A 26926-nucleotide genomic window follows, 5' to 3' on the forward strand; every position below is an offset into this window, starting at 1 on the left:
TGTGTCTGTATTTCACACAACCGCGCACACGTGTGCACCAAGAGTCCTTCAAGTGTCAACATATTTGCCTGAACCGCTCAATGATTGACCTTGACGTAAAGAATTATTAAAAAAAAAAAAAAAATCAAATCGTCGGCGTTGAATTCTGTGGCACGTACGTCAGACCGTAAAACGTTTTCTTTTTTGCTTCAAGGCTTTGTACACGTTTTTTTCTTTCAAAGGAATGCCTCCTTCCTACCACACATACGCACAACGATTTATTCAGTTATGAATACGTTGAGAGACGGCGAACGGGACTTGTAGAACAGGTTTTGTGAATCCACAACCCCCCGCCCCCCCCCCCCCCCCCCTCCCCATCCTCCCGTTCGACGACCTCTTTGCCTTGTTGAATAATACATGCTGGAAACCGGCTCAGTGATGATGACACATTCTTCGTTTGCTGACTCTGTCACTATAGTCGAGATAGAACTGAAGTTTGAGAAAGTAAATAGTAAGAGAATGTTAACTCTGCATCTACAAAGAGCTGTTTTATGTAGAACTTGTGATTGATTTAAACGCTGCATGACTCACAGGTAAATGAGATATTCTGCCCTGTCGTCTTCAGTGCAGTTGCATTTGCTTGAATTTGAAACGGTGTGAACTTATTAACAGGTAATGGAAGAAAGTAAACTATTCAAATGTTATTAACTTTGATTTAAACAAAATTAGACTGGGAGTTATCTTTGGGAGGTATACCTGTGTGTGTGTGTGTGTGTGTGAGAGTTAGAGAGAGAGAGAGAGAGAGAGAGACACACACACACACACACAGGCAGAAAGGCAGACAGAGAGAGAAAGAGACACAGAGAGAGAGATACACACGCACGCAAACACATAAGCAAAATTCGTGTGTGTTTGTGTGCGCACGGACTTTAAGTGCGTTTTTGTGTGTTTGTACTTGTTTGTGTGCACGGTGTGTGTGTGTGTGTATGTGTGTGCAAGGACGATTCAATTGCCAAATCTGAGCGCATTTGACATTTTCGTGCGAAACGAAAACCTAAACTTTCTCCCTTAGACGTTAGCTCGAACATTATGAAACTGGCTGTTTGTAACGACAAATTCTTATTTGTGTGAAAAAGGAAAAGCAAAGTTCGTTGATCTTGATCCTCCCACACCATAAAAATAATGTGTCATGAGTAGAAAGGCACGTAACAGGCACGCCCATCGAGATACATGTTGGTAACTTAAACATTGGCGTTGTAAAGTGTCTGCGCCCACGCAAGATTGCATGCGTTCATACCCCTATCCTACCTGTCCTTTATTTTTTTATTTTTTTTAATACGTTTGCACTTGAGAAAACAAAATGATTTTTTTGTTTTGTTTAAAGTTCAGAAAAAAAGTTACGATTAAACTCATAGCCTACTTATAAAAAGTGCTCAGGTATCTGTATCTGCCTCTCTTTCGATTACTCCCTCCATCCCATCCCTTTCCCATAACCACCACCCACCCTCTCAATCCATGTATTGATTTACTAGATGAATACCCGCTTCGCCGGGTACCCGGCTTTGCCGGGAAGAAGTAGAGCCGAATACCCGGCTTCGCCGGCGCACCGTACGAAGGAAGGGAGATAAACGCGCAAAACACTGGAGAAGATAAGGAAGAGTTACTGGGAATGAATGTACAGAAAAACCAAAATCGGTTCAGCGCTGCGCGCTGAGAGCACGTGTTGAAAATTTTCATCGACCAGGTTGTGTTTTGGGTCTACCTGAATATGCCCACCAAATTTGAAGCAGATCCAACGAGAACTTTGGCCGTGCATCGCGAAGTGACCGACAGACAGACAGACACAGACAAGCCGTATATATAGATACTAGATGAATACCCGCTTCGCCGGGTAGCCGGCTTCGCCGGGAAGAAGTACTTAGAGCCGTACGCCGGCTTCGCCGGGTCCGAACAATGGACCCGCCAAGCTTAGGTCCCTCCCAGATTCGTGGAATGGGAACAGCACGAAAATGATTCAGTGGCCATAATGCCATTCCTGACCATATCGAGTCCCATCCTTGTCGACGAATGTAACCGTACGCGTGTTAATCACCTTTGGAGGCGAACTCCACTCAAACAGGACTGAGCAATTTAGAGCTTATCTCTAAGCCCTTTTGAACTGTTATGGCTTCTGAAAGGAAGGCCAGTACATACAAATACACAAAAGCCGCCAGACCACATCACAAACAGAGCTAAACAATCCACAGGTGTTGCTCACATAGAGAGACACACACACACACACACACACACACACACACACACAAACACAGAGAAGCCGTATCTATAGAGAGATAGATGACAGTGTATTTTTCGCGTGGCTATAAATTGATTCGACCTTTGCACTTTTATAGTGAGGATAATTTACGGGTCCAATTTACGTTCTGGACACTGCGGTGACCTTCTAAAAATATTAACAGAACGCCGGGAATATCCGAAGATGCCCGGGCCCCTCATACTATAGTGCACCATACGAAGGAAGGGAGGTAAACGCTGAAAACATGGAGAAGATAAGGAAGAGTTACTGGGAATGGTGAAATGAACACAAAAACCAAAATCGGTTCAGCGCTGCGCGCTGAGAGCACGTGTTGAAATATCTCATCGATGATATTGTGTCCGGGGTGTAGCTGAATACGGTGTCCAAATTTGAAAAAGATCCACCGAGAACTTTGGCTTTGGTGTGTCGGTATGGTGGCCCGGGTAGCTGAGGTGGAACCAAAATCGGTTCAGCGCTGCGCGCTGAGAGCACGTGTTGAAATATCTCATCGATGAGGTTGTGTCCGGGGTCTCTCTGAATAAGCCCACCAAATTTGAAGCAGATCCATCGAGAACTTTGGCCGTGCATCGCGAAGACACAGACACACAGACACAAGTCGTATATATATATAGATAGATAGCTACATCAGGCCCCCCTCTTCCCTTTAAGACCTCCAAACATATGAGGTGAAAAAGTCCAAACATTGATTCTTAAAAGGGTTGAATATCTGCTATTCCGACTTGGTCGTGTGACAGACGTTTTCTTCCACACGAGATTACGTTGATTGTCTAACGAAGCCGTCAGGCTGAGTTAGACATCAGCTAATCGAGTGTGGAAGAAAACTCTGTCACACGACCAAGTCGGAATAGCATTTATGTCTCACAGCTTCAACAGAGGAGAGAACAAACACGTTTTGTTTACTGAAGCTTGACAAACCTAAACACAGGAGCAGCCATTGTGGAGAGATCTACGTACTTTTTGACGGAAGTGACCGAACAACTGTGAATGACGTCTCGGTATATGTGAATGACGTCACAGTCATCGTCACAGTCTGTATCTTTTGAAGCATCGCATTCTTCATGACGTCTTTCTGTGTCTGCATCCGCGAAATGTTTGTTCATTCCGGAATCTTTGTCATCTATGTTCAGAACTCTGTCCTTATAGTGTCAGACTAACAGGCCTCCTGAGCGAGCCACTTTCCAAGGGAAACTAAATTCGCGTATGGAAACAGTACTGTCGTCTGGGATGCCGTTTTCAGTTTTCTGAGCTTTGAAGAATGTGTAAAGAGAAGAAACGATAACAGCAGGAGAAATAAAAGTCGTGTGTGCATTTTTTGGCTTTTGGAGGGACGATTTTGAGTTTGAATCCGTTATTGCCATGCTCCTAAAGCGTGTAACATACAATCTTGCACACGTTTGCTTTAGTAGTGGCAAAGAAGGAAAGCGTGTGACATTGGTATATAATGACGGTACAGAGGTTATGAATAAAAACATCGTATAAAAGCTAAGTCTAAAAATGAGTACGGGAGGAAGGCCGGGGAGTGTGGGGGGTGGGTGTGTGTTTAGGTAGGGTGGGGAAATTAACTCGTAGGTTTTATATTTCACTGCAGATACGAACTGTCCCCACAGTTTGATTGTCAATTTCTTGTATCAGCTTCTGTTCCAGTACTCCTTCACAGACAAAAGATGCTTTCATGAAATAATGATGTGGGGGTTTATTAAAAGGCTGTGCACGATTTGCGCCCCTTCCAAACAACGAGGCTCACACATGTGGCTGCTGGTCAGTGGCGAAACGCTATCAAGCTGCATCAAAGCTATTAACATCATAATATCATATTTTGGAAAGACAAAAAAAAGGAACAACATAGATTACAGGATCTTTTCCGGGTGTGTTTGGGCTTGTGCTTGTGTGTACATGTACACAAGAAGGGGGATGAGGCACCTGCTAATTTCCATTTAATTATTTCACATGGGTTAGGATTCACATACGTTGACTATGGAGTTCGGACAAATAATTATATCCTTGACCCTCCAGGCACGGCCGGGATTCGAACACTTAACCTTCCCGGCACATAGGAGGCCAACGTCTTACCCACTACTAGTGACTAGGCTATTGCGCCCGTCTGCTTCACTGTTTAGACGGATCGCAAACCTTCCACAGTCAACGAAAAATGTAATCGAGTTATTAATCTGGGCCTTATTTAACAAGTTTTGATTTCAAGTCATTGAACTTTCGTGTCTATTTTGTTACGGAAAGCAAAGGGATAAAGAATTTATAGATTAGCAAATGATTGCAAATTCCCTGCAAGTGCCATTTATGTCAATTCTATGACTTATTGACTTTTGAACGAATGAATGATTTTCTGATTTATTGATACAGGCAACCGTCAATACATAAATGTCTACTGATGCGTTAAGCTTATGGCCCAAATTTGCACGTAGGAGCGTTCGATAAATAGTGCCATTGAACCAAATTTTCTTTTCAGCGTCGAATTACAGAATCACTTCAATACTCATGCTATTTTTCCTTTTCCAATTTATTACTTCACATACGAGAATTTAAAAAAAAATCTGAATACTTTAATGGGCGGTCGTTCACTCGCATTTTTGTGTGAATGGCGCACCAGCTATTACAATTTTACGACATATAAAAAATACGAGCAACTACGTGTGTGTTTGTGCTAATATAATTCTGACACTCTACAGACATAAATATTATAAAAGAAAAATACTGACAAGTTTACGAATTCTAAAAATAAATTCAAAAAAAAAATCAACAGTGCATCTTTTACGACATACTGTGCAGTAGAATGCAGATGACCCATTTACTGTGCTACTTAAGACATTTTTAATCGTTGCTCGCTTTTTGAACGTCAATATAAGTATATTCATTCATTCGACCAATTACCGGCACGGTGGCCCAGTGGTAAGGCGTCCGCCCCGTGATCGGGAGGTCGTGGGTTCGAACCCCGGCCGGGTCATACCTAAGACTATAAAATTGACAATCTATAGTGGCTGCTCCGCCTGGCGTCTGGCATTATGGGGTTAGTGCTAGGACTGGTTGGTCCGGTGTCAGAATAATGTGACTGGGTGAGACATGAAGCCTGTGTTGTGACTTCTGTCGTGTGTGTGGTGCACGTTATCAAAGCAGCACCGCCCTGATAATGACCCTTCGTGGTCGGCTGGGCGCAAACAAACAAAAAAAATTCAACCAATTCTTTAATCCCAAAGAAAACGCGACTTCTCTAACTTGGGTGTCGGTACACATCTTTTAGCCTTGCGACATACCACTTGTTTGTGATTGTTCGTTCTGTACAAAGCGAGAAGGGTGGCTTACAAATAACAACAAGAAGTCGCGTAACATTTAGTCAAGCTGTGGAACTCACAGAATGAAACTGAACGCGCTGCATTTTTTCACAATGACCGTAGTCCGCCGCTTGTGCATAACGGAGTGAAACTGACGAGCCTGTTCAGCGCGGTAGTGGTTTCGCTGTGCTGCATAGCACGCTTTTCGTTTTAACTTTCTGAGCGTGTTTTTAATCCAAACATATCATATCTATATGCTTTTGGAATCAGGAACCGACAAGGAATAAGATGAAATTGTTTTTAAATCGATTTCGGAAATTTAATTTTGATCATAAGTTTTATATTTTTAATTTTCAGAGCTTGTTTTTAATCCAAATATAACATATTTATATGTTTTTGGAATCAGAAAATGATGTAGAATAAGATGAACGTAAATTTTGATCGTTTTATATAAAAAAAATTATTACAATTTTCAGATTTTTAATGACCAAAGTCATTAACTCAACTCAACTCAACTCAACTCAACTCAAATTTATTAATCCATATGGAAATTATGTTGTAACAATACTCATTTCCAATCAAAAGAATAAGAATGCATACTAAACACAGTCTCACTAACGCAAACAGTCATCCGTCAAGTCATTAACTGATTTTTAAGCCACCAAGCTGAAATGCAATACCGAAGTCCGGCCTTCGTCCAAGACTGTTTTACAAAAATGTCAATCAATTTGATTGAAAAATGAGGGTGTGACAGTGCCGCCTCAACTTTTACAAAAAGCCGGATATGACGTCATCAAAAGTATTTATCGAAAAAAAGAAAGAAAAAACATCCGGGGATATCATTCCCAGGAACTCTCATGTCAAATTTCACAAAGATCGGTCTAGTAGTTTGGTCTGAATCGCTCTACACACACACACGCACAGACAGACAGACACACACACACACACACGTACATACACACACACACACACACACACACACACACACACACACACACACACACACACACCACGACCCTCGTGTCGATTCCCCCTCTATGTTAAAACATTTAGTCAAAACTTGACTAAATGTAAAAATACGATGCGATCAAAGAAGTACTCACAACGTAAAAGTATCATTTTGTAAAGCGCAAGATGTACAACCACTCGAATATATAAATAATCCGATTTAAAAAGGATTACCCTGATATCATTCAAACTTTTGAATGTACGAGACACTATTGATTCTAGGATTGATTGAAGAATCTTTTTTCTAAACTTTTTTTTTTATACGTATTGCGGTTTGATAGATTGTTATAAACGTTTTTTGATACTTTGTGTACCTGCCATTTGTAAACTTTTCAGTATTTTTCTTTCATATCATACGAATGTGTATGTCTTCTTCCAACACATTAGACAGTTGCTGTATTCTTCGCTCGAAGTTGGATCCTGAAGCCTTGTCCACCAAAATACCCGTGTGACTTGGAATAATAGGCCGTGAAAAGTAGGATATGCGCCGAAATGGCTGCGATCTGCTGGTCGATGTGAATGCGTGATGTATTGTGTAAAAAATTCCATCTCACACGGCACCTTTGAGAACTCCGCACCCTTTTAACACACTTAATGAGGTGAAAGTCAAGTGAGAGTCAGTGCATTAATTCACGCATGAGCAACTTTACCTTGAGGCAAGGATTTCACACTGTAATCTGACAAAAACCTAATGAATTGTGCACTGAACTTACACTACTCTTTAAATTGAACTCAATGATTGAAAAATTAAATGCAATCATTGACTGCACAGAAAAGTTCGCCCACTGGAAACGAGAAAGATATGTATTGATATGAATTAATATATTCATGGGACTATAGATTTGACCTTGTAAAAGCTTTGTCATAATGGAGTGCATCGCCCCCCCCCTCCCCCCCCCCCCCCCCCTGTGCTGACTTATTGTGAGTAGACTATAAAATAATTTCAGCTTATGACTCAAGTCTTATTAGTTTGGATTATGTTACAGTTGAAACCCATGGGGAAAAAAGACCGTAACAAAATAAAACAAGTCGCGTAAGGCGAAAATACAATATTTAGTCAAGTAGCTGTCGAACTCACAGAATGAAACTGAACGCAATGCCATTTTACTCGTAGCATCGTCAGGCCACCGCTCATGGCAAAGGCAGTGAAATTGACAAGAAAAGCGGGGTAGTAGTTGCGCTAAGAAGGATAGCACGCTTTTCTGTACCTCTCTTTGTTTTAACTTTCTGAGCGTGTTTTTAATCCAAACATATCATATCTATATGTTTTTGGAATCTGGAACCGACAAAGAATAAGATGAAAGTGTTTTTAAATTGATTTGGACAATTTAATTTTGATAATAATTTTTATATATTTAATTTTCAGAGCTTGTTTTTAATCCGAATATAACATATTTATATGTTTTTGGAATCAGCAAATGATGGAGAATAAGATAAACGTAAATTTGGATCGTTTTATAAATTTTTTTTTTTTTTTTTTACAATTTTCCGATTTTTAATGACCAAAGTCATTAATTAATTTTTAAGCCACCAAGCTGAAATGCAATACCGAACCCCGGGCTTCGTCGAAGATTACTTGACCAAAATTTGAACCAATTTGGTTGAAAAATGAGGGCGTGACAGTGCCGCCTCAACTTTCACGAAAAGCCGGATATGACGTCATCAAAGACATTTATCAAAAAAATGAAAAAAACGTTCGGGGATTTCATACCCAGGAACTCTCATGTCAAATTTCATAAAGATCGGTCCAGTAGTTTAGTCTGAATCGCTCTACACACACACACACACACACACACACACACACACACACACACGCACGCACGCACACACGCACGCACATACACCACGACCCTCGTTTCGATTCCCCCTCGATGTTAAAATATTTAGTCAAAACTTGACTAAATATAAAGAAAGAAAGAAAGAAATCAAGAGATAAAGAAAGAAGGAAAAGGGAGAAAGAAAGAACAGTTACGAAGCTCTAAACTGTCAAGAGTTTATGAAGTTGGCTGAACAGTTGTTTATGGCTATCACAAATGCACAAGTAAACTGACTGACAATTACCGTACGGTACATATATATGTCCAACGAGAGGCATAGTAAAAAGATTTCATAATGCTCGCTTATTATTGTAAAGTATATAGCCTACCTTTTCTTTCTCATGAACAATTAATCAACTTCACTCAATTCATTTGACATTGACACAATTCAAGACGCTACTTGTCCTTGAAAAGAAAAATATTCATTGCTACAAAAGAAACGAGCCATTCCATTGCTAATCAAAAATAAACATCGGCTGGAATGCAAGACAAAAGATTATCGTGCGAATAGGGATATTTCTATTTGCATTGTTACCGAAGAACAGAGACAATTATTTCTTTGTCAAGGGAAACAATTAGACTGCATATATACTCTTGAATAAATCAACACTGAAAGCCGCTCCGTGTCATGTGCGATTACACTCAACCGTGTGACATGCAAACATACTTCACATCGGTTTAAAGTCTAGGTGTGGAGTAGGCAGAGAGAGAGAGAGAGAGAGAGAGAGAGAGAGAGAGAGAGAGAGAGAGAGACAGAGACAGAGACAGAGACAGAGACAGAGACAGAGAGACAGAGAGAGAGACAGAGACAGAGAGAGACAGAGAGAGACAGAGACAGAGAGAGAGAGATAGAGACAGAGAGAGAGAGACACAGAGAGAGAGAGACAGAGAGAGAGAGAGACAGAGAGAGAGAGACAGACAGACAGACAGACAGAGAGAGAGAGAGAGAGAGAGAGAAACAGACAGACATACAGACACACAGGGAGAGACACAAAGAGAGAGAGAGAGGGGGGGGGGGACAAAGAGAGAGAGGCATACAGAAAGACAGACAGGCAGAGATTAAGAGACAGAGTAAGTAATAGTACACTGAATAAAGCAAGCAAGGGGACGATCTTCTAAAGTAAGGGGGTTATATTTACAACAGTACTTCATTGGAGAGCCCTCAGGTGGTCGAAATCTTAACATCCATGTCAAGTTGTTAAGTGCACTTGACTGCTTTGAACTATCTTGTGTCATCTTTTCGAGAGCAAGGTATTGCAGGAACGCAAATATATTTTTCGGGATCCAGCATAAATTATGTATGCCTATTTGTATCTAGGCCCCTTCTCCTCCCCTCCAGCCCCCCCCCCCCCCCCCCCCCCCCCCCTTCAGCCCACTTGCTACCTGCGAGACCAACTTGCTAATCCCATACCCCCCCCCCCCACACACACACACCTGCTCACAATCTGACGCACAACTATCTTAGTATATTTTAAGATACTTTTCAGCCCAAAGTATTGCGTGTGCACGTTAATTGTTTCTTTCATTTTTTAGTTAAATTGGCTCAGTAATCCTCAGTGGCTATACCCTCCTGATCAATATCTGACGCTGTGTCACATGGGTCAAAGTATTGTGGGAACGCGTTAGTGATTTTTTCTTCCCTTTTTCTTCCGTCTCTTATTTATTTTTATTTTTTGTTTCAAGAAATCTTCCAATCAACATCGGTTCTCCTCCCACTCCCCTGATTTTCCGATCTACTTTTTTTTAGGGTGGAGGGGGGGAGGGGGATGAGACACAAGCTATATCAGACACGTGTACACTTTATCGTGAATAAGAAAACGTTCAACCATGTACATATCCTACGGGTCTCCCCTACTGCCCCCTGTTGCGAGTTTTTTTTGAGAGCTACTAATTCATTTCACACCTTTCTGCCCAAATCTAATACATACACATTAGACATCTCAGTGTACAAATATAGTGTTGGCGCCAACGTGTTAAAATGATGTCATAGACAACATGCTCTTAAATCTTTCCTTTATAGCTGTTAGCAACAGAATGTCAAAAGGGAATGCTGTCTTGCTTGACACTGTGTGTCTCATTTGAATTTAAAAATGATAGCCACGCCAATGAATAGCTGTACATTCCGCTTCGCCCACAATTGTATGGTTCAGATAGTTGAGATAAATAGGTACTTTAAAAAGATACGCTTGGCTCAAGGTTTGTGAACAAAAATGTGCATAATCATGAATGCTTGATATACAGACAAAAAGAAGAATCTAATCACAAATAATCTGTTCCCTTTTACTTCTGCAAAGCGCGATTGGATTGGCAGATGGACGGAGGGTCAGAAATAGACACAAAGACACAGACAGACGAACAGACATACATACTTACGGACAAACAGAAACACACACACACACACACACACACACACGCACACACACACACACACACACACACACACACACACACACACTCACATCCCCCGAGGCTCTCCCCTCCCCCTACACACACACGCACGACTTACTACACCCCCCCCCCCCCAAAGAAAAAGTACACAACACTCACCGTTTCCTTCTCGGTGTTTCTTGGCTATCCTGTCCACGGTCTCGTAGGTAATGTCCTGGGTCACCTCGCGCCCAATGGAGCTGCTGTGCTGTTCCTGCTGCCTCAGTTCCTCCTCCAGACTCTTGTAGATGTCGGGGTCGCTCTGGTACAGCGGGTTGTCCTTGTCCATGTGGAAGCTGGTGTCGAAGATGTTCATGTTGTGCAGGAAGTCGTCCTGGTCCCGGGAATCGTCCATGCGGTTCTTGATGAGGATTTTCCCGCGTAGCACGCGCAGGTCCTTCTCTTCTTCTGATAGGACGCCCTCTGGCATCACGTGCGTCGTCATATCCGTGCGCATCTCGTAGGTTTTCTTCTCCTCCCACACTTCTCGTCTGAAAGAGGGGTCCGTGTCGTCCACGATGATTTCAGGTCTCGCCGTGAGGTGGTGGGACCTTGTTCTGTTGGAGTTCAGGTTCCAGTCTCCGGAGCGGTATCCTCCCGTTGTGACGTCACTCGGAACCGGTGACGTCACCCTGAAGTGACGGTCCCCGGCGCGAGTTCCTGCGTTTGAACGCTGCAGAGAGGGTATGGCGTGCGTGGTGTCGTGTCTTTGGTCACGAATGTTGTCCATGCTGTTAAAGACCACGTAGCTCTTGGACTGTTGCTGATGTAGGGGCGCCATCGTCCGCGGATTGCTGTAGTGGTTGCTGGCGTTGTTGATGGGCATGCTTCTGGTACTGCTGCTGCTGTTGAAATTTCTGTTGATGTCTAAGCTCGTCTTGTGCCATTCTCCAGGAAAAGACCGGTTGTGTGCGAGGGAAGGAGGGGGAGAGGATGCCACTCGTGGCCTAACCTCTCTCAAAGACACTCTCTCCTCCTCCACAAAGGCCCGGTTGTTGGGGGAGTTTTGTTGCGTGCTGTTGACGACATAAAGCCTGTCACCGCGGGGCGAGTTGTCGTAAGCAGGTGAGACAGGTCTCTGTGCGTGACGCGGTGAAGTGTTAACACTGTGCATCCGGCTGGTTCCGCTGCGATCCAGGTCTGACTCATAGCCCGACACAGGGGAAGGGAAGCTCTGATTGTGACCCGCAAACACACCGGAGTAAACAGTGTCTCTGGGCCTGTCCTTGATGCTGCCGGGAAAATGACCGTCGCTGAAATAACCGTCCGCGTGCCTGCCGCTCTCGCCGTCTGAGGGTTTCACGTTGGTGACTCTATATTGACCCCCTTGGGCCTCTGTGTAGTGCGTGGTAGGGGCGACGTTGTGGCCTTCGTTGACTCTGAGAGAGATGACGGTCCGGTGCTGGTCCCCACGCTCAGGGGACCCTCCCCTGCCCCTGTGCCCGCGCCGGGGGGACAAGTCCGCATCAAAGGACCGAGACCCGGGCGTGGCCTGAACCCTTGTCCGTCTGATCCCGCGCTCATCCGTCATGTGGGATGATTTTTCTGAAGGCTGCGTGTGGACGACTTTGTAGGGTCGGTTGTCGTTGTTGTTGTTGTTCTCGTCTCCGCTGGCTCGTGGTGATGACCACGACTGACGTTTGTTGTCATGAAAACCCACGTCGCCCACTGTCCGGAAACCGACTTTCCGGTCCGGTTCCTGGTTCAGGTCTCGGGGCAGGTCGTCTGATGACGTCACTTTGTTCACGCGGTACACGTGGTCGTCTATCGCGTCACTCGACGGTTCTTGGCGCCGATCCCACGACGTTTGTCTCTGCACCTGGGACACGCGGTAGTTCTCTCTGGCGGGAGGGGAAGGAGAGCGGGAGTAGCGTGCGTCTGCCAAGGAGCCCGTGGAGTTGGACCTTTCCTTGCCCTGCACGCGAACCCTGCTCACTGTTCTGTACCGCTTCCCTCCTTCCACCCCAGAATCGCTCTCCGAATCACTGGACGAGGAGCGTCGGGTTCGAACCTTCTGCCCGCTGTGCCCAGTCTTCACCAGCTTGTACCGCTCGGCCCTGCTGTCGTCCACCTGCTCCTCATCCCCAGAGCGTGGCAGAGAGGATAACGTTTTGCTCAGCAGTGGCAGATTCAAGTCAGGTTGGCTTCTGGAAAAACTGCCTACTCTCCATACGTCTACTGTGTCATTGTGCGGTCTCTGCTGCCTGATTATGGCTTCGTGCGAGCGGTTTAATTCTCGCTGCTGGTAATCGGAGGTGGCGCGCGTGCTCCTGTCTGAAACTCGCTGCTGGCGGAGAGGGGAACTTGCGGGGGAGGCCGGGGATGTGGTGGAGGGGGAGAGGGAGGTGTCAGCACCGCGAATAATCTTGTACAGATGTTCGTCAGTGGGGGACATGTCACCGGCGGATGTAGCTTTCGAGGTCTGCGACCCGTACTGGCTGTCATTCTCCCCGAACGAAGTGTTGCTGATGTTGTTATTATTATTAAACGGCGCGTTCACGTTGTGTATCACTGTCACTCTTGATGACGACTTGTCGTAATCCGGCCGTGTCGTGGCGCTGTCGTACACCGTACCACTAGTGCCGTAAGTTCGCTTGTAACTTGTCTTGTGAGTTGGAGGGAGGCTTGTAGGGCTTCTGTCGTGCAGCCTGCTCGTACTGCCGAAACTTCGGTCGAAACTTGCGTTGAATTTGTCTTCTGCGTTGCCTGATTCGTATACTCTACCACTTCTCCCGTACGTCAGCTTAGAATCTCTGTTCAAACTCGGCCGGCTGGTCCCGCTGTCGAAAATTCTATCACTGCTAGCGTACATAGGTTTGGAAAATCTCTCAAAGTCTCGCTTTTGTGCAGCACTGTCGTAGACTCTGTCACCAGCGCCATAGGAAGGTTTGCTTGTGGGAGAGAAAGTTGAGAAAGATGTGTTCAGTTTGCCCAGGCTGCCACTTCTGGCTAGGGTAGAGATTCTGTAACGCGATCCTCCCGCGTGCCCCTCCTCGGACGACAGGCTGGAATCGCTTCTCTTTCTCAGCCTGCTCACGTCAAAGTCGTCTGCTGGCCTGTACGACCGATCCTGCGTGGACCGATCTACGTTTGCATCGGAGGCAAAAAGACTTCTGTCCACAGTGCTGCGTGAAGAGTAAGAATGAGCTCCAGATTCACGGTCCGCTTGAGATTCAAAGGTAGAAGGCTGGAAGGTGTAGGAAGAACTGTGAGCAGTCTGCGAAGAAGGAACATCGTTTTCAGGTGTGTGGAAAGCCTTGGAAGATGTGTAATCTCTTTGCGACGAAGAGAAGTTCACCTGAGGTGGGGGTGGATGGGGGAGTTGGGTTGAAGAGTATTCGACCTGGGAGGAGGTGTAGTCGTTATGTGCAGCAGGGAGGGTATTGGAGGAGGAGTAGGGGTCGCTGAGGGAGGGGAGGGTGGACATGAAATCGTTCAACCCAGGGAGAGGTTCGTTCACAACGCTACGATTGGCGTCAGTGACTCTGCTGCTACCGTTCAGATAAGCAGGGAACGCTGGCAGGACTTGGACTCCGTATCTGGGAATATTGACCTGCATCTCCGTCTCTTCTGCCACCACGGCCGTTGAGGTTGTGGACACTGTCACAGACTGCTGGTGCGCTGACTGTGGTGGAAGATACTGGTGATTGTACTCCTGGCTTTGTTGATGACCGGAGTCGTACTGACCAGCCTTGCTCACCTGCTGGCGTGAGGCTTGACCTTCTGCATAACCCCCACCTCCCATTGTCATCAAGCCGACATTGTTATTCTCTTCACGTCCGTCAAAACTGTCTTCTCCTTCCTCTTCATCTTCCTCGGCCGTTGTGGATAGGGAAAGCACTCTCTGTCGTCTTCCACCGACATTACCAGCAACCATGTCAAACTTATGCTCCTGGCCACCCCTCATGCTGATAGTAGACTCTCCCCGCAGCTGCTCCCCTTCATGCATAGATCGTGCAGTGGACCCGTCCGTGAGGAAGGCCGAGATGACTTCCTTGGCCTTGTGGACGTCCACATGGTCTGTGTCGACGGTGAGACTGTCGCTGGAGTTGAGGCCTTGGAAGTCAAAACTCGCCGCGCCAGAAACCGAGTCTTCGTCGGCTGTTCTGAGCACGGCGTTCGTTGCTGGTGTCGTTGATGCCTGTGGTTGGTCGGTGACGTCTTGCATGACGTAGACGTCGCCTTGACGATCGCGGTAGACGTAAACATCGGCGGCGTTCTCTTCCACGCCATTGTGTGATGACGATGGTACAGCTGAGCTGCTGCTTTCCTGGGATGTTTTGGAAGATTTCTGGAAGTTATAGGAATGTAGTTCCCCTAACACCGAAGCCATCTTCTTCTTCTTCTCGTTGTCGTTGTCTTCTGCCTTCTTTGTGTCTGTGTTTTCTTCGCTGTTTGTTGTTACCGATTTGGCATCGTCAGTGATGTTTGTAGGTGGCGATTCTGAAGTCGAGGTGCCTGTCCTTATTGTCGTGAACGATGGTTTTGTTGTGGAAGTTTCTGGACTTTTCACGTCAAAATTACGACTGCTTTCGAAGGCTGTTGCTGGCTCGGGTACGTCTGCTTCAACGTCATTCTGCAGCACAGTCTGTTCGATACTGGTTTCCCTGAAGCTTGACGTTTGGCTGCTGCTTTTATCCTCTGCTTCAGTCTTCTTCACACTTTCAGTTTCAGAAATAGGAACCTCGACACTGAGTCTATTTCTATCCCCTTTGAAGCTCTCGTGACCAACCAGCTGTCTGGCCCTGGTGGCAGTTTCTGTTTTAAACCCTTCGCTTCCCAGCTGAATGTTGTCAAGAATGGAGAGAAAGTCATCTGAACCTCCACCAGCCTCTCGCGTTTGTGGATTTTCTGCGAGAGAGGAACTACTCTCAACAGTAGCGTATTGGTCGGCGTCAGTGGAGGGTGTTGTAATGTCAGGTAAACTGTTGTGAAATTCCTTCTGTTCCAGTGTCAGCGAGTCTCTGTGCTTAACTGCAAGCCTTCCTCCTGCTTCTGCGTCGCTGTGGCGAGTAACGATGTCTTCTTCTTCGTCGTCTTCTGTGAACCTCCCTGTTGCAGGGCGTGAGGAGGAGGAGGAGGAAGAGTATGTGGTGGAAAAGTCGTAGGTTTCTCGTCCAGTTTGGCTGGTGACGACTGCCCTCCGTTTATCCTCCTCCTCCTTCTCTGTCTTCTTGTCCTCCTCCCTTCCTTCCCCCCTCCGTCCTGCCGGCCCTCCGTTTGTGTCGTCGTGATGATGGTGGTTAGGCCAGAAAATCGCCGTGGGGCCTTCGCTCTCTCTGCTTGTCGCCAAACCGCTTTGCCCTCCCTCTATCCCCCCAGTCGTTAATTCTGCCTCTCCCCCGGCCTCACCTATGACCTTAGCATCGGTGGAGTTGTAATTTACATCAATCATTTCCCGTCTGTCAGCCAGGGGGGAAGCTGTCTCCCGCTGCATCGTTACAGGGATGTTAGCGTCATCCTGCATGGGAGCAGGGTTCGAATCCTTGCGGAGAGACCTGTTGGTTGTAACAGTGATGTTCGTTGTAGTGGTGGGGGTGGTGGTGGTTGTGTCGGAACCTGCTCTGTACTGGAACGGTAGGTCAGAATCTGACAGGGAGGGAAGAGAGAATGTGTTTGACGTGGAGTCGTGATTCTCTCTCTCCCTCGACTCGCTCTCCGGGCTTGAAAAACGAGTTTTAAAATCGGTCTTTTCAAGGGAGGAAAATAAATCTGCCGTTGTTGTTGTGTTGGCGGTTGGGGTAGTAGAAATATCTCCCTGCTCACTACCTCGGCCCCTTTCTGTGCGCGTTACGTGTACAGTATTACTGTCCGTGTCTTGCAAATCAAGAGGAGGGAGGGAGGAGGCGAAATCGTCGACGGTAGTTAAAGGGGTTGAAGGCACGGGGGCAAGAGTGTCAGAGTAAGTGTGCACAGAGTTGGCCATAAAGGGCTCTCTTTCTGCCTCACTGACTTGACTTGCGTCTCCCTTCTCTGCACTGAGATTTTCGCTACCTTTGCCAAAACTCCTTACCGTTTCTGCATGCAATGAAAGGTTTTCATTCTCGGGGTCGAATCCTAAACTGCCTTTTGTTGTTGTTGTTACGTCTTCACTGCTCGTGGTATTATGCGAGGCTCTAGACTGCTCCCAGTTAACGTCGTAGTTGAAGGAGCGGGGGGAGGAGAAAGGAGAGGAGGAGGAATAATCAGGGCTGTTGATCCTCTCAGCTCTCTCCAAGTCGTACTCGTTGTCGGACGAGGTGGTGGAATAACCGCTCCCGCTGTATTCATCATCGCTACCTCTGCGGAGATGGCGTTTTCCTCGCCGCCCGGTTAGTGTTAGTTTCTCCTCTTCTTCATCTTGCTTTCTAAAGATTTCCTTGAGCCCTTCAACGTGGCCTGGTTTAATCTGTCTCCTGACAGTCTTCACGCTTCCCTCGTACTTCTGCGTGGCGGAGAGTTTTCTCTTGGCCTTCCCTCCTTTTTTCTTTTTCAGCGCTTGGACCCGCTCCGAGTCAATCTTGGCGGAAGTGACGTTGTTGGCTCGTTCCTCCTCTTCCGATTTCACGTCAAAACCGCTTGAAACGGACGAATGGAAGTCTGGTTTGTTAAAATTCAGGACTGTTGTCGTGGCTTGACTTTCTTCTTGGGAATTTGATTTCGTAGACGAAGCAGATGTTTCGTTGTTCAGGTGCGAGCTGGTCCTGAAGGTGTCAGTTTGATCTTTGTTGAAAGCATCGAAAGTAGAATGACCCTGCGATGCGGAGACATAATGCCCAGGGGTAAGAGGGGTGCTCGGGGTCATAGATCCTGAAGGGTAACCAGATAGGGCATTGTCCAGGTAACCCATAGCAACATCCGTCGAGGTACTGGTCAACCTGCTTTCCTGTTCCAGTGTAGACACAGATAATTTTGACTTGGGGCTGTCTTGATTTGCTTGAGACATGGGAGACGTGGCAGCAGACACAAGGTTGGCTTTCAGACCCGGGGAGAGGGAGGGGTCATACGGGGGTGGGGGAGGAAAATGCATGACCGGGGCGGCTGTGGCTGTGCTGTCACTTTCGTTCTGAGCCTCTTGCTTCAACTCATCGTAGGAAGATCTCTTGGTGGTAGTGGTTGTTGTTTTCGTGACGGTCCGCAGTCCACCAAAGACCTCTGTATTCTGCGTGGAAGCTGTCGTTCTACTTTCACCCGCACTCGTCTCTGCTTTGTTAACATCACGTCCGTCCACCATACCACCGTGTGTAAGAGTATCTGGTAGAGAGGCGAAGAAGTCCAAGTCAGACCCGCTCTTGTTGAGCAAAGACTGCTCCCTCCTCTGTGACGAAAACGTCGACGACGCCGAAGAAGACTGCCGTGAAAGAGGCGGAGGAGGAGGAGGGAAAGAGTTAAGCTGAGGGGAGGAGGGTGGAGTAGGTAGATCATCAGCAGGGGGAGGGGGTGGAAGGGGCTGTTCACCCGAAACCGAAAAGTGACTGTCGCTGGAACGAGGGGTGGGAGGGGGAGTCGGCAGCGGGTGAGCCGAGATTTGTGAAGGAGGTCTGGGCTGGTAAAGCGGCGGTAGTTCTGTCTTCACCTCCTTGCTGTATTCATCGGGTGTCAGAGGTGGTGTGGGTGGCGGCGTGGGAAGAGGGTGCGACGACTTTGGCCTGAAGGGGCTGGAAGACTTTTCTTTCGCAGGACTTGACGTTTCTTCTGCGGGAGGAAGTGGAGGAGGAGGCGATGGGGGCGGGGAGGAGGAAGCAGAGGAGGAAGCTCGCGTGGGACGCTGCATGACAGGAGTTGATGAACCCTGGATGGTGTGAAACGACGGTCGGTGCTTACCGCCGTTGAATTCAGCCTTTGCCGTTTTGTCTGCGGAAGATCGCCTTGAAGAAGACCTGGAGGACATCTGAAGAACTCCGTATCCCGTGCTGCTTGTTTGATCTCCATCCTTAGTCCTGTCTTTGGGTGTTCTTCTCAGAGTGACTTCGCTGGCGCTGGAATCCTTCCTTACGAAGCTTGAGTTTCTACTGGTTGTTGCTTTGGTGCCTGTCGGGGTTGATGCGTTTGAAGCCGAAGAATCCCTGCGTTCAGATCGAAACGAAGTAGGTCTGGAATTCGTGGCGGAAGCTTTTCTCTCAAAATGAGAAGAAGAAGGCCTGGAGTTAGCTGCAGAAGCATCTTTGTCAGAAGCTGCAGACAACTGTCTTGATAAGGTGGCTGAAACGTTTCTCTCAGAATGCGACGATGTAGGTCTTGAATTACTCGCAGAAGCATCTTTGTCAGAAGCTGCAGACAACCGTCTTGATAAGGTGGCTGAAACGTTTCTCTCAGAATGCGACGATGTAGGTCTTGAATTACTCGCAGAAGCATCTTTGTCAGAAGCTGCAGACAACTGTCTTGATAAGGTGGCTGAAACGTTTCTCTCAGAATGCGACGAGGAAGGTCTTGAGTTACTTGCAGAATACAGAGAAAGCGGCCTGGGACTGCTGGCAGAAGCTGACTTCTCGGAGTGGAAGGAAGACCGCCTGGAGCTGCTCGCAGAAGCGTTTCTCTCAGAATAGGAGGAAGAAGGTCTAGAAGAGTTGCCAGCAGGTTGAGCGTCGCTTGTCGACGACCTCTGAAGCGGGTAAGATGCATTCGATGTCTCCTTCCTTCTCATCACCACATCACTAGCGTCGCTAGGAGCCCTGTCTACAGCGGAAACCGATCCTTCATCCACTTTCTTCACGCTAGACACTGACGACCTTGAAGACCTCAACGAATCCTGAGAGCTGAGTCTTCTGACCTTCCTTTCCACGCCATCTTGGCCCTGGTCACTTTTGACGACGTCACTGTGTCTGTTGACACCGCGTTCCTTCAAGATTTTGCTGGGGATTCTGGGTAAGCTTGTTGACGAGGAGCGACTAAGACCGTTGGTGACTCCGTCGGCCCTAGAGTTGGTGGGTGAGGCGGGGGATTTGGAGCTGTGGCTGCGGTCACTTGTCACAGAGTTGAGGCTGGTCTGGCTGCTTGACATGGAGGAAGTCCTGCAAAAATTGGCGAAATGGGTACCATTGACACGGAGAATTAGATAAGACTTTAAAACTTACAACAATCTTTTTCGACAAGCGTGAAAGCGTTGATATTTTATACATTACAGAATATGAGTATAACCCTCTTTACGTACTACGATTTGTAAAAATAATAAAAATATATATAACACATGTACATGGATATGATTTTCTGTAAACTAATGATAAAACGTATTTGGTATTCTCTCTAATGATAATATCAGAGCCCTGAGTTAGTGATATAAGCATGCAGATCAGAGGAAGGAACTAAACTTCCAAGAATACCATGCAACTTCACATTTAACCTCTAGAATATCGCAAGAATTTTTGTCCGTTACCAGCTTAATGAAAGATCTCGGGGGAACAAATATCTCTGTACTTGTGTAAGTCAAACAAAATCCAAAGGAAGGAATGAACAGAAAAGAAGAAAACGAAACCTGCTTTTCCGTAAAATCCCATTCCTTTTTCTCTCCCACGTTCCTGACGTGTGCTTAAAATATAGGGAAAAGGAAGAAAGAAAGAAACGAAGAAACAAGTAACAACCATCTTACTAGAAATTTCAACAAACACACAGACAAACAGACAAACAACCCACAACTACAATACGGGAAGGTAAGGTAAGTAATGTGTGTAGTCCTGAGAGGTGCTAACTGTTACACTGATACCAGGCTTACCTCAAAAAGGCGGCTTGTCGTTGTTTGACGAAAGAACCAGATCTGCTGCCAGAGAAGATCAGGCTGGGATGCTTGTCGGAATCCAGACCGGACAGTCGCTCCAATGATCTCGTGCCATGCACGCGGTCTTTCAGGTCGCGCATCAGGGCAGGGGACATTGACGCATGCGTGTTGACACCGGAAGTGTTAGACGCCATCCTGACTGCCTTTTCACTTCTTCCAAGGTTTTCACAAAAATATGTTTCTTTCTGAGGCTATGGTAAGCAAGGTGGGAGGGGAGAACGGGTGGGATTGGGGTGGGGCCGTGGCTAGTCGTTTTGTGTTACTTGCAGCCTCGGACTTATGGAAGCGGAGACGGTTTGAGGAAATTTGGAGATTCTATCTGTTCAGTTTCATCCATTTTGAGGAGCTTGAAATTTATGTTGGCTTCGCTGTGCTGCTAGTTGCCAGAGAAAAAAGCCGAGATGTTGGTTCTTGAAGACTGCTGAGCTTTACCGTCGGTCACATTCTGAAAAAGAACAGAAAACAATAACATTAACATTTTGATGAGTTAAGACAGAGAGTAATTCAACGTGTCAACATTTCTTGAGGGGATCTGATTAATTCCTTTTATCACTTGTTCTGCAATGTTTCCCAGTTTTCATTTCATTAACGTGCTCTGCTCAGGTTGTTTTGCTGGTAATCGTTTAGTGTTTTGTTCGGGGATGGATCGGGGGGAGGGGGGGGGGGGGGGGGGGGGGTCGTGGGTTCCGGAAGCTCCCCCCTTACCCGACAAATTCATCCTTTTTGTTAGGAAGAGACCCAAAATAAACCTTTCAAATACTCAATTTCAACTGCATCTGCATTGGGTCAAGGCCCCCCAAACCTCCGCCTGGCCAGCCACTGTACCCATGCCTTCTTTTGGAAGTCTCTCCCTCTCATACACTAGGTCCAGCCCTGTTGCTTGAACGTCAGACGATTACTCTCAAAAGTAAGTGCAGGTTACTTCAGTTTCAGGTCAGAAAAAAATGAGTGAACATTTCTCTTATATGAGAAAATACGAAGCGGTCTAACTCGTTTGAGCAGTGTATATCCCCTGCGCAGGTACCTTGCAAATACAGAACAAACACTCAAACAAAAGTTTGCCTGAAACAAAAAAAGAAGTATAAGAACCGAAATGAGAGGCAAAATATACTCCATGCAAAAATGTACACGAACAAACACATTTTCAATAAATCCCTTGTACGTATGAAAAGAAGTACACAACAAAGAAAGGTCGCCTGAAAGAAGCAAGTAAAACCCAACATGAAATAGGGGGTGGGTGGGGGGGATAATCAACCAGAACAATATTCTTCAAATACCCAATGTCTTCCGATCCTACCACAAGTTTGTGCACAGCATAAATCTTGCCCAGAGTGAGACCATAACTGTTTACAGCGTGTGAATAGTGCAGATGCTCTCTGACGGTGATCATGAGGTAAAACCACACACACACGCGCACGCACGCACGCACGCACGCACGCACACACACACGCACACACCAACACACACACACACACATAGTATCTTCCCATCCTACCACAACTCCATAACAAATAAAATCCTTGCCCAAGCCATAACGTGTATACATATGGTGTGAAACAGAACTACCTAAGAATAGAGCAGATGGTCTGTGGCAGTGGTGAAGAGGTCAAACCAGACCAACCGCTATGTAACTGAAATAGTTTTCTGCCTTCAGGGTCCATGTTTCTTACAACATGTTTTGCAGGTCAGAGTTGAGATTCTAACCATGGCTTAGCTTAAAGGCACAGTAAGCCTCCCGTAAACCATCACAGGTACTGTCAGGCTTTTACACACAGTACAAACACCCTTTCATTTAAACACTCACCGCTTGAGAACATCCTAGGTGCCCTCCGTAAAGAGCGAGCAATTTTCAAAGAATTTATTTTTGCGTGGTTTATCTCACCCCTGAGCCATCGTGAACCCGTGTGATCCAGTTTCCCTTTTTACATTTAGTCAAGTTTTGACTAAATGTTTTAACATAGAGGGGGAATCGAGACGAGGGTCGTGGTGTATGTGTGTGTGTCTGTCTGTGCGTGTGTGTGTGTGTAGAGCGATTCAGACCAAACTACTGGACCGATCTTTATGAAATTTGACATGAGAGTTTCTGGGAATGATATCCCCGGAAGCTTTTTTCATTTTTTCGATAAATACTTTTGATGACGTCATATCCGGCTTTTTGTAAAAGTTGAGGCGGCACTGTCACACCCTCATTTTTCAATCAAATTGATTGACATTTTTGTAAAGCAATCTTCGACGAAGGCCGGACTTCGGTATTGCATTTCAGCTTGGTGGCTTACAAATTAATTAATGACTTTGGTCATTAAAAATCTGAAAATTGTAATAATTTTTTTTATATATAAAACGATCCAAATTTACGTTCATCTTATTCTACATCATTTCCTGATTCCAAAAACTATGTTATATTTGGATTAAAGACAAGCTCTGAAAATTAAAAATATATAAAAATTATGATCAAAATTAAATTTCCTAAATCGATTTAAAAACAATTTCATCTTATTCCTTGTCGGTTCCTGATTCCAAAAACATATAGATATGATATGTTTGGATTAAAAACACGCTCAGAAAGTTAAAACGAAGAGAGGTACAGAAAAGCGTGCTATGCAGCACAGCGAAACCACTACCGCGCTGAACAGGCTCGTCAGTTTCACTCCGTTTTGCACAAGCGGCGGACTACGGTCATTGTGAAAAGATGCAGTGCGTTCAGTTTCATTCTGTGAGTTCCACAGCTTCACTAAATGTAGTAATTTCGCCTCACGCGACTTGTTTCAAACGTTCAAAACTTCGAATTGCACTGATCTTGTCTTGATGAAAAAAGAATTTTTGTGTAACAAGCTGTCAATTTATTTTTTAGATTTTAAAAGTTAGGTCTAGCGCCAAAACGCACCACGGTCCGATTGTCTCTGACACAATCCGCAAAATTAATTCTTTGAACATTTCTCGCTCTTTACTTTGGGCACCTAGGATGTTCCCGTTTGGTGAGCGTTCAAATGGAAGGGTGTTTGTACTGTGTGTAAAAGCCTGACAGTGTCTGTGATGGTTTACGGGATGCGCACTGTGCCTTTAACTGTACATCGTATGAATTTAAGTACGGAATTTTTTTTTGGGGGAGGAGGTGTTTTGTCTTGCACTCCCTGCAACATGTATCGATTTGTAGATAAAGATATACACTCGGGTGACGATAATGCTTCCTGACATCCGGATTTTCTCCGTGCCAAAAACACCCACGTCCACCGACAAACGTCCCCCCCTCACCCCACACACACACTCTACCCCCGACCCTCTCCACCCATCCCAACCTATACGCTTCCTCAGTGCGACCCCCTACTCCCCCTATTTTGTTTTTTAAAAGACCTGTCTACCTTTGTTGCCAATATACGACACTTCCCCTGTTCACTTTTAACTAATGATGTGACGATAAACCTGTTTCGCTGTCATGGCCTAGGGGGAATCAGGGCCAAATTGCAACAATACACGGTCACGTCCATGCTAGTAACATCTCCCTGTTCCTCCCTGTGACCTATGAATGACAGAAGTCTGTCAGTTGGAATGAATAGTTAATGGAGACAGAACGGAACGCAAAATGTTATGATCATAAGACAGTAGGAGATATTTACTTGAAGGAAAGAGTGGTGACGATTTGTCTATGTCTCTCGTTATGTCTTTGTCGCGTGGCGTGCCTGCCTGTTTTTGTCTGCCTGTAATCGCCTCTTCTTGCTCTCTCTGTCTTTGTCTATGTGTGTGTGTGTGTGTGTGTGTGTGTGTGTCTCTCTCTCTCTCTCTCTCTGTGTCTGTCTGTATCTCTCACTCTCTGTCTGTCTCTCTCTCACTCTCTCTCTCTTTTACTCTCTCAGTCAGTCTCTCGTTACGCTGCTCGTTTGTGTGTGTGTGTGTGTGTGTGTCGTACGCTGCTCGTTTATGTGTGTGTGTGTGTGTGTGTGTGTGTGTGTGTGTGTCGTACGCTGCTCGTTTTTGTGTGTGTGTGTGTGTGTGTGTGTGTGTGTGTGTGTGTGTGTGTGTGTGTGTGTGTGTGTGTGTGTCGGCCTGTGTGTGTGTGTGTGTGTGTGTGTGTGTGTCGGCCTGTGTGTGTGTCGGCCTGTGTGTATGCGCGCGTGTGTCTGTTTGTGTGCATAATTATGTGCGTACTTAGGTGCGTGTGTGTGAGCGTAAGCCAACTTATTTACCCTTTCGCAAAGCACATAACAAACATTTCAAACATTCGTCGCCCTCAAATGATTTCTTAAATCATAAAACGCACAGTTCAAAGGGATTTGAACCGGTTTCAACATTTCAATGTCAATAAAAACGATGGTAAAAAGTTGATTTTTATGTAGGTTTTATGCAGTCCATTCTTACCTTCACGTACCTACAAAAGAAAGGGCGAAAACGGTATGCATCACAATGAGGATAGGAGGACGTTAAGCTGACAGGACGCACCGTAAAAATCACAAAGATGAAGGCTGATGTCCCTGCTGAATATTTTGACCCGCAATTATTATTTTTTTTGTCAGAGAGAGAGAGAGAAGGGGTTAAGGATGACATGCGTTGCAACAGCATATGGCAAGAATAAACCCATAAAGTGTGTGTGTATGTGTGTATGTGTGTGTGTGTGGGTGTGTGTGTGTATGTGTGTGTGTGTGTGTGTGTGTATGCGTGTGTGTATGAGTGTGCGTGCGTGTGTGCGCGCTTGTGTGTGTGTGTGTGTGTGTGTGTGTGTGTGTGTGTGACTCTGCATGTCTGTCTGTCTGTCTGTAGTTTGGACGGTCTGTGTGTGTCTGTGGGGTTTTGTTTCGTTGTCCCCTTATCACACATTTTCGAAAGATTAAAACGTGAGAAATGAGGATGCCAGCAAATGCATGCGTTCATAAAAAATGATAGAGCAAACAGGTATCGATTTACAATCACCCTTACAGTACTCGGCGAAAGGATATTCTCAAAACAGCTTTCGTTCTCTTTATCGACGCTTCATGAAAGTAATCCGGCCTTCAAATCCAATTCCGAAATTAAGACAGGTGTAGCAATAATCTACAACACACCACAAAGAAAGAGGCAAATGAGCAAGCAAGCATGAACGAAACAAGTTTAGAAAAATGCAACTCGTAGAAAAAACTACCGAGATGCAACAAATTACATTGGACAACCCTCAACAAAAACAACAACATAATCAAACAGAAGAAAATGCTCAAACTACTTACTTTCACGACCCCTTGAACGATGAATCAACACAGTGTGATTCTAATCCCAGAATAACGTTCACAGCGGGAGATACGTGTATATACATACATCTGTCTTGCCGACCGACAGCTGAAGTAGCTGGTCTATGTTTGACGGTAGCTTTTATTTCGTGGGCTTGCCGCACCAAATCTTCATTGCCATAGATCTCCAAGGCTAGGCAACTTCAGACCACAAACACTTGAAGCAGCGCGTCCTTGCGTCCTACACGCACTAGAAGCCGAAAACACACACTAGAAATTGATGGAGGGGGTCCCGGGACGCACAAAACTTTAAAAGAGCGGGTCCTGGGACGCACTAAATTTCCTTGGTCGTGCGTACCGTAGATAGCCTACTTTTTTTTCAGACTGCAATCGTCAGCTATTGTACACAGTACACTAAGCGTGACCACAATGTTTTGTAAGTACACCGGGACTTTTCGGATTTTGGACCCTTGGGACCCTCTAAAATTCTGCAGTGGGGATTCATGAACCCTCTAAAATACAAGAAATTCCTCCGAGGTAGGAAAAACACCCCCGTCCTTACCATTCTCACAGCCACCAACTGAGAAGGTTATTTCCCTTTGACCATTAATATGTCCCTCTATAAGTCCTTGTAGAATCTTTATCCACCAATAACTCCCTAACCGTGTGTTTGACTGGTCCCAATTTTTGCAAGGACCGTCTCAGGAATGTATAGAACCTGTTCACCAAGTTTGGTGACGATCGGTCCGTTCATTCTTGAGATCTATATGCGAACACAAACACACAAACAAACAAACAAACAAACACATCGACCGAATCATATACACACCCCTATGCCGGGGGTGTAATGAAAGTGGGGGTCCCGGTGTAACACGAAATTTGTACTCCACGAAAACTGTACCCCGGAGTAAACATTTCGTACGAAATTCTTACTCCGAGTACACCTTTCGTACGAGAAAAGAACACACAAAGGCACGAAAAAATTACTCCCTCTACAAAATTTGTACTCGCCATTTTTTTTACTTCCAGTAAAATCTCGTACCCGAAATTGGGATGCGGGCGAAAGGATAATGCCAATATGTGATCTCGCGCAAACAAATGTCGCGCTACCCTCCCTCCACCCTTTCCACCACCAAGACTAACAGGGGACAGGG

At 45.8% G+C, this 26926-nt stretch overlaps 1 protein-coding gene across 2 annotated transcripts in view; it reads right to left on the reverse strand.

Annotated features, from left to right (window-relative positions):
• Nucleotides 1-26926, reverse strand: part of LOC138968754 (platelet binding protein GspB-like) — a 60977-nt gene that overhangs the window by 6799 nt on the left and 27252 nt on the right. For both annotated transcript variants that reach the window (XM_070341396.1, XM_070341395.1), the window contains exons 2-3: nt 20518-21025; nt 10950-19819 (exon numbers count right to left, since the gene is read on the reverse strand). In XM_070341396.1, the coding sequence (XP_070197497.1) occupies nt 10950-19819; nt 20518-20714 (9067 nt within the window). In that variant the 5' untranslated portion in view covers nt 20715-21025. The remainder of the gene's footprint in view (nt 1-10949; nt 19820-20517; nt 21026-26926) is intronic.

Source organism: Littorina saxatilis, linkage group LG6, assembly GCF_037325665.1.
Source record: "Littorina saxatilis isolate snail1 linkage group LG6, US_GU_Lsax_2.0, whole genome shotgun sequence".
NCBI classification, from domain to species: Eukaryota; Metazoa; Mollusca; class Gastropoda; order Littorinimorpha; family Littorinidae; genus Littorina; species Littorina saxatilis.